We start from the raw sequence: 14,195 nt of genomic DNA on the forward strand, positions 1-14,195 counted from the left end.
TCCCCTCAGATTGTGTTGCGATGCTGAAAATCGAACGAATCTATGTGAATTTCGTCCCTCCCTGCATTCTGAACTGGACGAGAAACTGTTCGAATTGAATTCGCCAACGACATACTCCACCTCAGCAGCAGTCAGCAGTGTAACCAAACAAAACCAATATATATACATAATTATTAGGCAAACAAAATGATTGAATGCGCAAATATCTATCCAGGTCCAAATTTAAAGATGAGGACGCCGGCCGGCGAGAGGACGAGCCGTCCCGAGCAGACGGTGCAGGGAGGGAATGGAACAGGGGGCGATTCCGCGATTGAGTTGAAGCCAGGAATCCGCCAGGTGGCTAGATGGCGGAGGCGATGGAGAGCGTGGCGGCACGGCAGCCCGATCCCTATCGCTCGACCGGACCCGCCAGCCGCGCGCAAGCGCAGGTGCAATGCCCTGCGCGATACGTCGTCGTGAGGCCGCCGTGTGTGGAGGGTGGCAGCCCTGGCGCGCGCGGCCACACCCCCCCACTTTCCCGCGCCATCAATGCGCGGGCCGCGGCCGGGCCACCCGTCACGGTCGCGCCGCGCTGGCGAGCCCCTGCCCCTCCGTCGCTCTCGCCACCGCCAGAGCTCGCCTCCTCCTCGCGCTCTGCCTGCCTACCTGCCTGCCTGTGTCTAGCTAGTCTAGGCGCTCGCGCGGGCCGGGTCTGTCTGTCCCTGGCAGTCGCAGAAGTATATATCGCCCCGCCCGTGTAAAAGCTACAGTTATGTAGCCGTGCGCGCGCGCGCACGCACGCACGTAGACACAGCAGACAGCTAGGTGACGATGGAGTCGATAATGGAGAAGCCGATGATGGACGCCGCGGGCGGCGGCGGCGGAGGAGGAGCAGGGATCGGGCGGACCAAGTCGGAACAGCTGGCGCCGTCGCAGTCGCTGAGCCGGACGCCGTCGGCGGAGACGGTGCTGAGCACGCCGGCGGACGCCGCCAGCCTGTCGCGCAAGTCCAGCTTCGGGAGGAAGCGGCGCTCCGCGTCGGTCGGCGGCGGCAACAACAACAGCCACATCCGCAAGTCCCGGAGCGCGCAGCTGAAGCTGGACGTGGAGGACCTCGTCGGCAGCGGCGCCGCGCTCAGCCGCGCCTCCAGCGCCAGCCTCGGCTTCTCCTTCACCTTCACCGGCTTCACCCCGCCGCTCCAGCACATGTGCTCCGCCGACCCACCGCCCTTCAGCGACGACGACGAGAACCGTACGTACGCACCATTTCATATCAGTCCATCCGAAGCTAGCTAGCTCACTCTATGCATGCATGCCCCGCGGCAGCGATGGACATCGAGGCCGGCACACGGCGCAAGAAGCTCATGACCGAGCCGACCTTGCCGATATACCTCAAGGTAAAACCGATCGAAACCACAACCAGAAAATATACACCTTGCATGCTGCAGCAAAAAACTTCGATTGTATCACTGTCACTGTGAGTATGCATGCAGTTTGCGGAGGTGAAGTACAGGGTGGCGGGGAAGGGCTCGCCGCGGGAGATTCTGGGAGGGATATCCGGGTCGGCGTCCCCCGGCGAGGTGCTGGCGCTGATGGGCCCGTCCGGCAGCGGCAAGACGACGCTGCTGAGCATCCTGGGCGGGAGGCCCGGCAGCGGCGCCGTCGAGGGCTGCATATCCTACAACGACGAGCCCTACAGCAAGTCCCTCAAGCGCAGGTAACCTAGCTACCTACCTGCTGCCGGCCGTGTCCTCCATGACACGACTCCGGTTGATTTAGCTCGGTCGCCGGGCTCATTAATAATTGGTTAATTAATTTTTCTGGGGCGGAGTTACTCATTATTATTAGCTGATGGGCGCGCCTAATTAAATTGTGTGGTCTGTAGCTTTCGGTAAGTTGAGTGGGCCCATCGGTCGCCGATGAGGTGTTCCTCGCTGCTACAGGTGGACACCGTGCATGCAGCATGCACGCGTGCCTGTGTGGCTGTGCTTGTCTATGTCTAGCAGCTGATAAAAGCATAGCCTAGTTAGCTACATAGCCATGGCTGTTCACGGTTATCCTGCTTGTTCTGTTAACTGTTCATCATGCGTGGCTTCTTTGTCCTCGGTTCACTGTTCATGCAACATTCGCTGTGTCGTCTGTACAGTGTCCGGTGAAATTGACCTGACAGTGTTTTCCCTTGTCGTTTTCGCCTACGCTAGCCCAGCAGAAAGACTGGGCCAAAACTGGGTCTCGTGCTATGAGGTGAGTTATTTTTAACGGTCCAAGCCTCTATATACGGGCCTGCTGTTCGTGGGCTAGCTCTCTCTCGTCGGCTTGGTTCGGCGTGGCAGCCACTTCCTCGAGTCCGATCCGTTAGTTCCCTTCGTCGGCATGGCGCCACTCCTCGCCGGCAGCGACCCTTCCCCCCTTCCCCTCGCCTCCTCCAGAATCACAGACGCCTTCCGCCGAATGAATTGTCCGTAGCACGGTGCGGTCCTCCGGCGACTACAAATGTTGCGGTGCTCCCTCGTGGGGGAAAAATTCGGCGCAGTCTGGCTGCACCCTCCCGCCGTGCAGAGCTGTTTGGTGTCCCAAAAAAATCCATTATTTTTAGTCTATTTTTAGAGTACCATCTGACCGCGTGATGGATTTTCTTGGACATGTGTCACCAGATCCAAGCAGGTCTGCACGGTGTTTGGTGGCTGCACCCAATTTTTTGTCGGACAACCCGCTATATCAGTCTCATGTTTCGGCTGCGACTCGCCTGTCGCCATTACCATCTGTAATTCTGTATGATGGGTGGGCCGTGGGTGCCTCGGTGGCCCCAATCCCAACGCCCAGCCTATCAGCGCTCCTTCATGGTCATGGATTCAGCGGTTGAGATCCAGGGTCGATTCTTCGCAGATCCAATGAGCAAGAGCCACTAACTAATCAGTGATCTCCTGGCTAGCAGAGCAGCGTGTGGTATGTTGCCAATCCCACGTGGCCGCGTGCCTGCAACCTGTTCGACAGATTTCCGTAGCCAACTCTGGTTAGAGGCTGAGCCCTCGCGCCTGTTAAACGTAAGTCTCTGTGTTCAGACGTCTACGTCTCCTGATTCCTGAAACATCTATCGGATTCTCGGAACCACCCATTCCTATGAATGATGATACTCTTCTCCTCATGCCTGTCACTGGTTACAAGGACTGCCTCCCTCTCTACTTCTGTCCAGTAACAGTCGTTTTAGATGTAGCTGTTGATAAGGACTTGTGCTTTACTAAATTACTAGTCTTCAGTAGTGTCCTTGTGTAGACACCAAAAAAGGACATCAGTTTAGTAGATCCACTAACTGTTAACTATATGTTTGTTTTCGCTACTTCCGGTTGGACAAATTAATAAGGTAAAACCAGCACTTGATTTGCAATTTAGAATGCGAGATGTAACATCTCATAATTGTCAGGTGGCATGTACAATTCTCTGAAGGAAGCATCACAATGTCTTAAAAAATATTGAGACTACATGAGGGAGCTAAAGTGTTATATCGATCAATGACATGAAATAGTTTTGGGGCTCTTTAAGTGGTCTGTAGAGTGTAGGAGTTGAGGCTTTGAGAGACAGTTAATGGATGTGTCAAGTTTCTTTTCTCCAAAAGGGAGACTTTCAGAAGGTTAAAGAGTAGATATAAATGAGCCTGGAAGTTTTGCGGCAGCACATAGACGATTTCTCCTTTAGTAATGTTGTTTTGTTTTGTTCCAGGGCTGTACTCAAGATGATGTTCTCTTTACCCTCTTACTGAAGGAGACATTGACTTATTTCCGTAGCCAACTCTGGTTAGAGGCTAAGCCCTCGCGCCTGTTAAATGTAAGTCTATGTGTTCAGATGTCAACGTCTCCTGAAAAGTCAGATTCTCGGAACCATCTTTCCTATGAGTGATGATGCTCAAGGACGAAGCCAGAAAAAAATTTAGGAGGGGCTGAACAGGCTTTTTTATCTTCTCTTAACCTTAGCCCCTCCTACCTAATACATATATGCATAAAATTTCAAGGGAGGGCTTAGGGGGGTCCACGTGCCCAGGATCGGTAGGGGGGGGGGGGGGGGGGGGGGGGCTCTAGCCCCCCCAGCCCCACCGCTGCCTCCGTCGCTGATGATTCTCCTCTTGAGCCTGTCACTGGTTACAAGGACTGCCTCCCTGTCTACTTCTGTCCAGTCCTAGTCGTTTTAGTTGTAGCTGTTGATAAGGCCCTGATTTACTAGTCTTCACTCTTCAGGAGCGTCCTTGGGGAGACACTAAGAAAGGACATCAGTTTAGTAGATCCACTAATTCTTAACTATATGCTTGTTTTCGCTACTTCCAGTTGGTGAAATTAATAAGGTAAAACCAGCACTTAGTTTGCAATTTAGAATGTGGGATGTAACATCTCATAATTGTCAGGTGGCATGTACAATTCTCTGAAGGAAACCTCGCAACATCTCATACTGTGAACCTGGAAGTTTGTGGCAGCACATAGACAATCTCTCCTTTAGTAATGTTTTTTCTTTGGCTCCAGGGCTGTACTGTGCTGACTTCTGTAAATGGTGTCCTGCAGTTTAATAACTGTTGCTTCATAGGTTGTGAGTTGTGACTTATGAGTACGCATGTTGACATATACTTGGACTCATATTTGCTTGCAGGATAGGATTTGTGACTCAAGATGATGTTCTCTTTACCCATCTTACTGTGAAGGAGACATTGACTTATGCGGCACTACTTCGTCTCCCAAGAACAATGACACGACAACAAAAGAAAGAGCGGGCGATGGACATCATATATGAGCTTGGTCTTGAAAGGTAGACCACGCATCTTATATTTTCCACGTTTTTGCATCTTTATTACTGTTCTTACAAGGCAGCTTAATTTTATGCATTCAAAGGTGCCAGGACACAATGATCGGAGGATCGTTTATACGTGGGGTTTCAGGGGGTGAAAGGAAAAGAGTTTGCATTGGAAATGAGATTTTAATCAATCCATCTTTACTGTTTCTGGATGAGCCAACATCTGGGCTGGATTCAACTACAGCTCTAAGGATCGTTCAACTTCTTCATGACATAGCTGAGGTGATGTGGAAGTAACAAGTAACGTCAAATAAGACGTCATCAGTTCAGTTCATATTTAATTTAGTTGATTTCTGCAGGATGGGAAGACGGTAATCACCACAATTCACCAACCATCTAGCAGGCTGTTTCATAAGTTCGACAAGCTTATCCTCTTGGGCAAAGGAAGTTTGCTATACTTTGGGAAGGCATCTGAAGCCATGCCATACTTCCAGTCCATTGGATGCACCCCACTTATTGCAATGAACCCTGCAGAGTTTCTACTGGATCTCGCCAATGGAAAGACTAATGATGTCTCAGTCCCTTCAGAATTAGATGACAAGGTGCATATGGAGAATAATAATTCCAAGAATGACCACAGGCCATCAGCACAAGATGTTCATGAGGTGAAGCATGAAATCAATGTGCTGATGTTATGATGTATGGATTGGTTTTTAACTGTATTGAATAATTTATTTATGATGTTCTGCAGTATTTGGTAGATGCCTATGAGACTCGAGTGGCTTTTAAGGAGAAGAAGAAGCTTCTAGCACCGCTGCCTATTTGTGATGATCTGAAGGCAACTATAACATCATCGAAGCGAGAGTGGGGCACTTCCTGGTGGCAGCAATACTCCATCCTCTTTTGTAGAGGGATCAAGGAACGACGACATGATTATCTGAGTTGGATGAGAATCACCCAAGTCATAGCTACATCGATTATCTTAGGTTTATTGTGGTGGCGCTCTGATCCCAGCACACTAAAAGGTCTAGAGGATCAGGTATGCACACAGAACCAGCTTTTTGATTCCAGAGTTCAATTGGTTACACTAATTACCATATGACTAATAGATACATCTTAATGTAAAACAATGCCATTTGTGTGTACAGGCTGGCCTACTGTTTTTCATTGCTGTGTTTTGGGGTTTCTTTCCTGTGTTTACTGCAATCTTCACATTCCCTCAAGAGAGGGCAATGTTGAACAAGGAGCGTGCAGTTGACATGTACAAGCTCAGTGCATACTTCTTGGCGAGAACGACAAGTGATCTACCACTTGACCTTTTCCTTCCTGTCATATTTATGGTGATCGTCTACTTCATGGCAGGCCTCAAAGCTACTGCCACACATTTCTTTCTTAGCGTGCTGACTGTCTTTCTCAGCATAATTGCTGCTCAGGTACTAAATTCAGAGCTAGTCTCCTTATGCAATACTATTCCAATCTCTTGTTTTACCCTTTGTAAAAGGACAAACCTGGAGGAGTAACGTGATGCTTGCATATTTAATTTTCTAAAAGAAAGTTACTGACAGTTAACTAGTTACAGACTTACAGTGTGACTTGCATTGGTTGTAAGTGAAGAACTCAAGAACACCTGATCAACCTCAAACCTGTTCCCCATATTTATAGTCAACATCGTTAGAATAGTCATTTGATTTCACAAACAAGTTTGTGAGAAACTGAATATAAACCATTTTTAACACCTTTAGTTGTGGGTTGGAAAAGAAAAGAGATGAATGAGAGACAGAAATTGAACGTGAGGATGCTCTCTAATGATTAATGTTAGAATGTTAAACTGAACTTATCTGTTAATGTTAGGATGCATTGAAAAAAGGTATCAACAATCGCCCTGTTCTGTAGCACTACTTTAGCAGTACTTTTCAGCGAACGAACAGTGTTTCCCTCTCACAACAAATCAGCATAAGCCAAATTTCGATAAATAGTAGAATTTCAGCAAAAAGTGATGTGCAGGGACTAGGATTGGCAATTGGAGCTACCCTGCTGGATATCAAGAAGGCAACAACTCTAGCTTCAGTTACTGTCATGACATTCATGCTAGCAGGAGGCTTCTTTGTAAAGGTTAGTGCACTACATAATTCAGTTCTGAAGTAGTTACCACACGCGGAAATGTGTGTGGCTTGGACCACTGAATATTTCTGTTCCGTGCATTGCCTTCATTCGACTCTGATGGTCTGCAGAGGGTTCCGCCGTTCATCTCCTGGCTGCGCTACCTGTCCTTCAACTACCACACCTACAGGCTCCTGCTGAAGGTGCAGTATGATCCCGTGCCGGACATCCTGACCACCACGAAACACATGGACAACGGTGCCACCGAGGTGGCAGCTCTCGTCGCGATGATCATCGGGTACCGGGCGCTGGCCTACCTGTCCCTGAGAAGGGTGAAGGCTGGAAGCAGCTAGCGCATCGCTTCACTTGCCTGTGCGCGCACTAACTGAAGCCTGAGCTCCTGGAGGCTGCAAGGTTGGGTGTGTAGGGAAGTTTGTGTTATATTGCGCTGTGAAAAGATGGAATTCTTTTTTTACTTTTCTGTCTTTTTCAACTAAGTTCAAAGCAAAAACCAACACCGAACAACAAGAATCTGTAGCGAGTATCAGAGACAAGGTGTGCTGTAAATTTTCCGTCACGAGTCAACGATTACGCGTTTAAAGTGATTTGAAAATTAATAAGCATGAGTTTAGATTGAGGGCATAATCTTAGGATGGGTAGCTTTAGGACAAATCATGCTCATATACTTCAGTGACATTATACAAGTTCTTCGCGATGGAAGCACAGAATGAAGGTCTGATGTCCCATAGCTCAGAAGGAAGATATAAATCAATGTTTGTTTCATCTACATCACCCTTGTAAGGTCCCATTTCTGCAATGTTCATCTGTTATACTACTAAAATTCTGGGCTCCATCGATCTTTCCAATTTGTGACTAGATCTCTTCATTTTTTGTAACTGCTATTAGGGTAGAAAGGCACACGCAAGAACTTTCTTGCCAAGAACTGACGGTGTTAACCGATGTTAGGCTCTATAGGCCTGTAACTGGTGTTTACAAAGTACATACTCTGCTGCTATGCCCCAACATATACATGGAAGTACCAGGACGAACAATGAACAATGGACAGTAAGCATAACATCTTTACAGAAATAGTGTAGTATCACAACTCAGGCAGTACGATATCAGATATTCTGTTAATATCTTTACAGAAGTTCAGGTCTACCCATACGGGCATACGGCTGTTTAATGCTCCATATATTGACATGGCGGTGCGGTAACCTTCGTCTTTTTGCCTGCACGAAATGCGGCACATGGAGATTAATATTGCTGAATCGAATGTTGGAAAACAGTGCTTACAAAGTACTAGTGGTAGATACAAGGCGTTTTACTACAATGTTTTCAATTTATTATCAGGAGGGCAGCTTGGCCTTCTGTTTCCTGAACCTGAATAACCCAGGCCTAATTTAGCCATGGTTTACAAGAAGCATTCAAGTAGGAAACTCACTATATGCTCCACGGATCTCAACTTCCCGCCATTCTTGAACAAGCGCACAGCAACAACACAGCAGATGTGAAAGAAAGTCATCACAGCAGCCTCCCTGTCAGAAGCACACCATTTAAACTTTGGTACTGAAGGCTTCAATAAGTTCGCTAGTATATAAAGAAAGCTATTGTCAAGTTACGTATGTACACAATCTCTTGACAAACCTCTTCAATAGTAATGGTAAAATGGACATGCTGTATAAGTTAATTTCATCAAGATAATCGAAAGCTGTTTTTGCTGGATATTCTGGTTTTAGCAATTAATCAGTCACATGCATATGGTATGGTCAATCCCAGAGGTAGTTCAGTGCCAAGTTAAGAAATGAGCATTTCTACTTAATATCAACTAGTAACACATTCTGAAATATTTACCGCAATGTCCATCTTTTGGCGAAGCTTTCTCCTTACACAGCACGTATAACAGCAGCAGGACAATATTAGGGAGTATGCCATAATGTCATTGCAAGCCTCTCCAGAAGCTGAAAACAACACAGAAAGACCGTGTAAAGAGGGCTTTAGCTTACAAAAGGTGTGATAGCATTCTACTTGAAAGGATGTATGATTTTACTTGCTTTAAAGAAAATTTTGGACTCAAGATGGAATGCCACATGGTTGAAATTAAGTAATTAACAGATTACAAATTTACTATACAACAAAAACTTGGCATAGTTAAGGCGATGACTATTTTCACTTTCAGATTCTTACACATTGGTCTGTCCTTGGCAACTGAAGCAATTCTCGAGAAGGTTCCACAGGGGAAGAACAAGGTCTTCAAACCTATGTTATCATAACGAACACATGCAAAGGAAACAAAATCATGTTAGTAAAAATCCCCATGCCTGGATTGACCAATTATAAACTGACAACAATACAAAGGAAAACCAAACTAAGCTAGATACAAAGCTGAAAAACTATCCACAAAAGTCAAAATAGCATGTAAAATGGTACAGTAAAATTATTGAAACATTATACTAAACAGAGCAAATAAAATTATAATAATAAAATTTCCATAGTTCAAAGATAACGTTAATAGACATACACAAAGCCGGTTCTGAACAGCAGCCAAGTAAATCTGCATGCCACTCATCGCTGTATGATCCTCTACTTGAGACAAGATCATGACCATATGGAACTTGTGAAGAACATCTGCATCGGACATACATCATCAGAACTACCAGATGTTTTATAGTATGTATTAGCAGCTGCTTGGTGTGCACAGAGTGAACTGTTCTTTCCCATTTTACTTCCATTTGTCTACGATAACCTAATTTCTCTTTCATCTTTTAAAAAAAAGATATGCACAAGAGTCAGGTTTATTATTGTGTACCACAATTACATCAAGGCAATGGTCAATGGCATGTATACAGATCTCATATCACTCGCAACCCACACAATTCACAGATCAGATTGATGTTAATCCCAAGAGGAAAATGGTAAAGAAAGAGTCATCAGAACTAACAAATCTAATTTACTCACCGTTGTGTGCTGCAGGTATCCTTTTGCTTCTTAGGATAGTCATCCTTTTGCTTCTTAGGATAGTCGTCATCATCATCAAACGATTTTGCACTATCTCCTTTGGATTCACTGTAGTTTGAACCCTTCTTTTCCGAAGCTTTGGCATTTGTTTCTTCGTCTGGAATTGTAGATTCCACAGTTTTGGTTACTCCAAGCAGGTGTTGAATAACCTCACACGAACCCAGATCCATGTTGCTCTGTGATCTTTGAAGCTCAACCTGAAGCTTCTCACTTTCCTTTCGGAGGGCCTCATTGAAAGGCAAGTTTGGATAGGAACATGACAGAGTCTTCTTGAGCACTATTGTAGGATTCGTGCAAGGGTCAGGATTTAACAAAGCATCTTGCACTTTCTTGTCTTCCTCGTCAAAAGAATATTCACATTGGTCCCTCTCAATATACTCAAGCCGATCCTAGGAAAAGAAAAGATGAAGAATAAGACAAACAGGATATAGGTAGGAAGATCAAAAGGTGGTATTTCCCTGGAGCAAAACAATTGGCTACACTATACTGAATTCAGCTTAACCTACTATCTACAAGTTCACAGGCATTATCTACAAAAAATAAAACTACAACTTAACAGGTGTATAGGAACAATGAAAACGACAGCATAAAAAATGTATCCAAAAACATCAGAGATTCTTGGTCCTACCAGCTTCATGGCCAACTAACAGAAAACAAGAAACCAATCAGATCATGCAGGAAAACCACCCCTAGTGACTCTATCTAGAACCTCAAAAGAAGATATTCCAGGCAGCACGTACCATACGTATACTCTAGTACTAGAACCAAAGAATGGTGCACATCACCTTTCATCTAATCTAATAGTGTCTACAGTAAACCAGAATATCCCCATCATCAGATAGGAAATCTGTGTTTCTGAAAAAAGCCTGCAAGGACCACATCCAGTCTAGGTACCTACCTACGATAACACTCTTATACACTGGAAAACCAATAATCAACAACTAAAAATCGTGAGATGCCTGTAAACAAACAGGTAGGGTAGAAAAAGGGAGAGGTGAAGCCGATTACCGACCCGAATGCGGGCATTGTCGACGAGCGTGATGAGCGGGACGAGGCGTAGGTAATTGTCGATCTCGCTCTGCGCCTTGCGGAACTGGTAGACGATGTTCCAGCCCATGGCGAGGAGGTAGAGGTAGGAGCGGTCCTGGCAGGAGTTGACGAGCAGGTAGCCCCGGCGGAGCGCGTCCTCGAGCTGCTCCAGCGGCTCCCGCGTCTCCGGGTACTTCCGGAGCTCCGACACGCGGAGCTGCTCCAGCAGGCCGCCGATGAGCTTGAGGTGCTGCGCGAAGCGGCGGCAGTTGCGCTTGTGCAGCCGGGCCGTGGACGCCGCCCTGACGATGAGGGAGATGAGCTTGACGGCGTCCAGACCCGTGAGCTGCGCGATGTTGGAGAGCTCCCCGAGGTTGTCCCACGACGCCATCGCGACCTCGGCTTTGCTCCCGAGTCAAGCAATCACTCGATCGGTTTTCGTTCTCGGCTAGCCGGCGGAACGAACGGGAAGCCTTCGGGCCGGGCCGCGTGCAAGGTCTACGAGATCAGAGAGCCCTACCCGGCATGGCGCTTCTCCCCCTCGGCCATGGCCATGCTCGCGAGCTTCTGCGATAACCTGAGCTCTTAGCCTCCGAAATTCCCGGTAAACAGAGCGCGGCGGAGCAGATCTGCGAGGCTAGAACGCCGGCATTCCCTTCGCTTGCCTGAGAGGAAGAAATTAACCGAGATCACACTGCAGATCTTTTCGCTCGCGCCGACCCATCTCCGGCGTAAAAAAACGGCTCCCAAAATGCCGGTAAAAGTTCGGCAGCTTACGTTACCTGGCTGGCGCCGCCTCCTCCAACTCCGGCCGTGGCCCGTGGCAGAGTCGTGAGTTGGATGGAGATGGGACTGGGGATGCGCACCGGCGCCTCTCCCTCCCTCCGCTCCGTCCTCGAGCCGCGGAGCCGCGAACTGGAATGGAGAACAGGCAATGCCTGCAAGTGGATGGAAGGGAGAGTGGATGAGGCCAGTCCCTCTCCTCCCACCTCGCTCTTCTCTGTTGCGTCGGCGGTTACTGCTGGTCGGGCTGGCACTCCTCACCGGTTCACTCCACTGACCACCACAGCCATGTTGCGTTCCCCATGTCCGTCTCCGAGTCCGTGCCGCCCGCGCCACGCCCCGCGCACTCGCGCAGGTCTGGGTCCTCGTGCTGTGCGCGGGTGCCGTGCTTGGCTCGCTCTCGCTCGCTTGCTCTCGTCGTCACCCGTGGCTCGTGGGCAGGCAGGTGGGGCCGTGGGGGGCAGCAGCACTGGCACTCCACCGCGATCGGCGACAAAGGAAGGAGTAGTTAGGCCACGTTTAGTTGCACCGAGTTGGCGCCGCTGAAACACTGTAGCTACACTGTCGTTTTGTTTTTATTTGGTAATAATTGTCTAATCGTTGACTAATTAGGCTCAAAACGTTCGTCTCGCAAATTACAACCAAATTGTGTAATTAGTTTTTGATTTCGTCAACATTTAGTACTTCATACATGTACCGCAAATTTGATATGACGGGGAATCTTCTTTTTGCATAAGGTTAAAGTTGGGAATTTGGTGAAACTGTGGCCTTAATTTCTCGGGAGGGTTGTGCGTTTCAGCAGGGAGAGGGGAATTGGAATTGATCGCTCCGCCGCGTGCCACTGACGAGTGGGCCATCCGCTCGTTCAGATTCCGAGGTTCGGGTTCAGTACTTGAGCGTTGGAATTAAACAGACCCGGCTGCTGCGCGGTGCGAGCGCCCGTGAGCCGGTGGTTGGAATAATGGTTGGTTGGACTTGTAACCTGGTGGTTGTAGGAGTACTACCATCCTACTAGGCTAGGATTATTTATTTATTTATTTATACATTTTTGTTCCAAAAAGGCCCCTGCAGCTGCACTGGCAAGTCTGTCCGGGGACGAAATGGACGTGCGCGTGCGCCGCGGGTACCAGTACCACGCACCCTGCAGGCTGCACTGCACCAGGCCACCAGCGCACTTGCATGCGCCGAAGGTGGTGGTCCTTGAGTGCTGAGTGGTACCAGCCGCCCAGCTGCCCATCCACAACACACGCATCTCATGGCATGGCATGGCCCTTGGCACGTCCTGGGATGGATGTTTCATGTTTGGGTCGGTCCCTCCACTCCCACGGTCCCACCAACTTGGGTGCTTTTGCATGGCTAGTGCGTTCGTGTACCTCGGGCCTCAGTGCGAGTGTGCGACCTCATCACGATTCACGACGTAGTAGCTCACAGTCACAGGGCGAGCGTGATGGCTACTGGCTCAGATTGCGTGCCTGTTTCGGTTTGCAGTCAGCTTCACACACCGGACGCTCTCAAACCGTCAAACGGCAGGCGGGGGAGGCCGGGCCCGGGAGGGCGACAACGTCACGGACTACAGCGATTTTTTTTTAAAATTTTAACTCTTTTTTAATATAATTTTAAATCTAACGCTGTCGTTTTTTTTAACTAACACTTTTAGCCGCGTCTATTGCCCTGGCGTGGCCAAATGCCTGTGTCGCGCCATCCATGGTGGCGCGGCACAGGGCTGACGTGGCGCGGGCCGGCCGGGGGCGCTGACGTGGTGGGTCCTGCCGCGCCACCGACCCTGGCGCGGCAGTGCCGCGCCCTGTTGCGTGGCGCGGCTGGACCGACCATACCGCGCGAGCAGCCACACCACCTGGCTGCTGCGCCTGCCATCGGCCTGGGCTACCGGGATGGTAGAATCGAAACGCGTCGCGCTCGTATTTTGTTGAGTTTTTTTCACGGCCGAATAGAGAATTTGATAAGCCAATGATTAGTTTTTCGTCTTTCATAATACGGTTATGCATCGTTTTAACTAATCAATTACGAAAAATTGCCACCGGTGTCCAGATACGCCGGGACTGTCGGTTCCCGAACGCAGGGTACTTAATCTCGCCAGCAGTGCTGCCGCGACTCAACGAAACGAATAAGAAGCAAGTTGATAAGCTGCCACATAACATATTCATTGTTTTGACATAAGTTTGACATAACATAACCAAATAACCCCGCAAGTTTCGGATGTCAATATTCGTTTGACCTAAACAAACTAAGACACAGGAGTGTAAGGATCCCTCGGACGCCTCTGTCTCTTCGGATTTATTGGCAACACATTGAGAGTGTAGCCAACGTCGGTATGGTCGCGTCGACGATGTGTACGGCTCGTACCCTGTAGGTATATGATACGCATGATTACCTATAATTCTTTATGATCGTTAGTTCATGGAGCCTACGTACTAAAACAAACTATCTTTGTTAGTACCTGTGAGGCTCTTTGGGTGCCAAACGGGGCACCACCTAGCTGACACATGCTGATC

General features: G+C 48.4%; 2 protein-coding genes across 4 annotated transcripts; one reads left to right on the top strand and one right to left on the bottom strand.

Annotated features, from left to right (window-relative positions):
• The first annotated feature begins 712 nt into the window (after nt 1-712).
• On the top strand, nt 713-7,437 carry LOC136552723 (ABC transporter G family member 22-like). Of its 2 annotated transcripts, none has more exons than XM_066544297.1 (10): nt 713-1,231; nt 1,306-1,376; nt 1,473-1,696; nt 4,612-4,767; nt 4,851-5,034; nt 5,112-5,354; nt 5,504-5,791; nt 5,901-6,185; nt 6,757-6,864; nt 6,984-7,437. In XM_066544297.1, the coding sequence occupies exons 1-10, from the start codon at nt 811-813 to the stop codon at nt 7,203-7,205; spliced, it is 2,202 nt and encodes a 733-aa protein (XP_066400394.1). In that variant the 5' UTR covers nt 713-810; the 3' UTR covers nt 7,206-7,437. The 2 variants fall into 2 exon arrangements, with proteins under 2 accessions (XP_066400394.1, XP_066400386.1); XM_066544289.1 differs by having other exon boundaries at nt 714-1,231; nt 5,112-5,417.
• A 442-nt stretch (nt 7,438-7,879) lies between these two features.
• LOC136552738 (cell number regulator 13-like) lies at nt 7,880-12,022 on the bottom strand. 2 transcript variants are annotated; one of them, XM_066544306.1, is made up of 8 exons: nt 11,682-12,022; nt 10,883-11,564; nt 9,811-10,259; nt 9,374-9,480; nt 9,040-9,111; nt 8,707-8,813; nt 8,297-8,390; nt 7,880-8,084 (listed from the first exon to the last, which is right to left on the bottom strand). In XM_066544306.1, exons 2-8 carry the CDS (start codon nt 11,288-11,290, stop codon nt 8,035-8,037), a joined length of 1,287 nt encoding a protein of 428 aa, XP_066400403.1. In that variant the 5' UTR covers nt 11,291-11,564; nt 11,682-12,022; the 3' UTR covers nt 7,880-8,034. The 2 variants fall into 2 exon arrangements, with proteins under 2 accessions (XP_066400403.1, XP_066400410.1); XM_066544313.1 differs by lacking the exon at nt 11,682-12,022 and having other exon boundaries at nt 10,883-11,593.
• Between the last annotated feature and the right edge of the window lie 2,173 nt (nt 12,023-14,195).

The sequence above is a fragment of the Miscanthus floridulus genome, chromosome 1, assembly GCF_019320115.1.
Source record: "Miscanthus floridulus cultivar M001 chromosome 1, ASM1932011v1, whole genome shotgun sequence".
NCBI classification, from domain to species: Eukaryota; Viridiplantae; Streptophyta; class Magnoliopsida; order Poales; family Poaceae; genus Miscanthus; species Miscanthus floridulus.

Excerpts from the sequence above, each read along its gene's own strand:
- LOC136552723 (XM_066544289.1), top strand. The coding sequence starts at position 811 with ATGGAGTCGATAATGGAGAAGCCGATGATGGACGCCGCGGGCGGCGGC. Across the intron at positions 1,697-4,611 it reads AGCAAGTCCCTCAAGCGCAG|GATAGGATTTGTGACTCAAG; the intron begins GTAACCTAGCTA and ends ATTTGCTTGCAG. Across the intron at positions 4,768-4,850 it reads TATGAGCTTGGTCTTGAAAG|GTGCCAGGACACAATGATCG; the intron begins GTAGACCACGCA and ends ATGCATTCAAAG.
- LOC136552738 (XM_066544306.1), bottom strand. The coding sequence starts at position 11,290 with ATGGCGTCGTGGGACAACCTCGGGGAGCTCTCCAACATCGCGCAGCTC. Across the intron at positions 9,481-9,810 it reads GATACCTGCAGCACACAACG|ATGTTCTTCACAAGTTCCAT; the intron begins GTGAGTAAATTA and ends TGTCCGATGCAG. Across the intron at positions 8,814-9,039 it reads TGCCAAGGACAGACCAATGT|CTTCTGGAGAGGCTTGCAAT; the intron begins GTAAGAATCTGA and ends TGTTGTTTTCAG.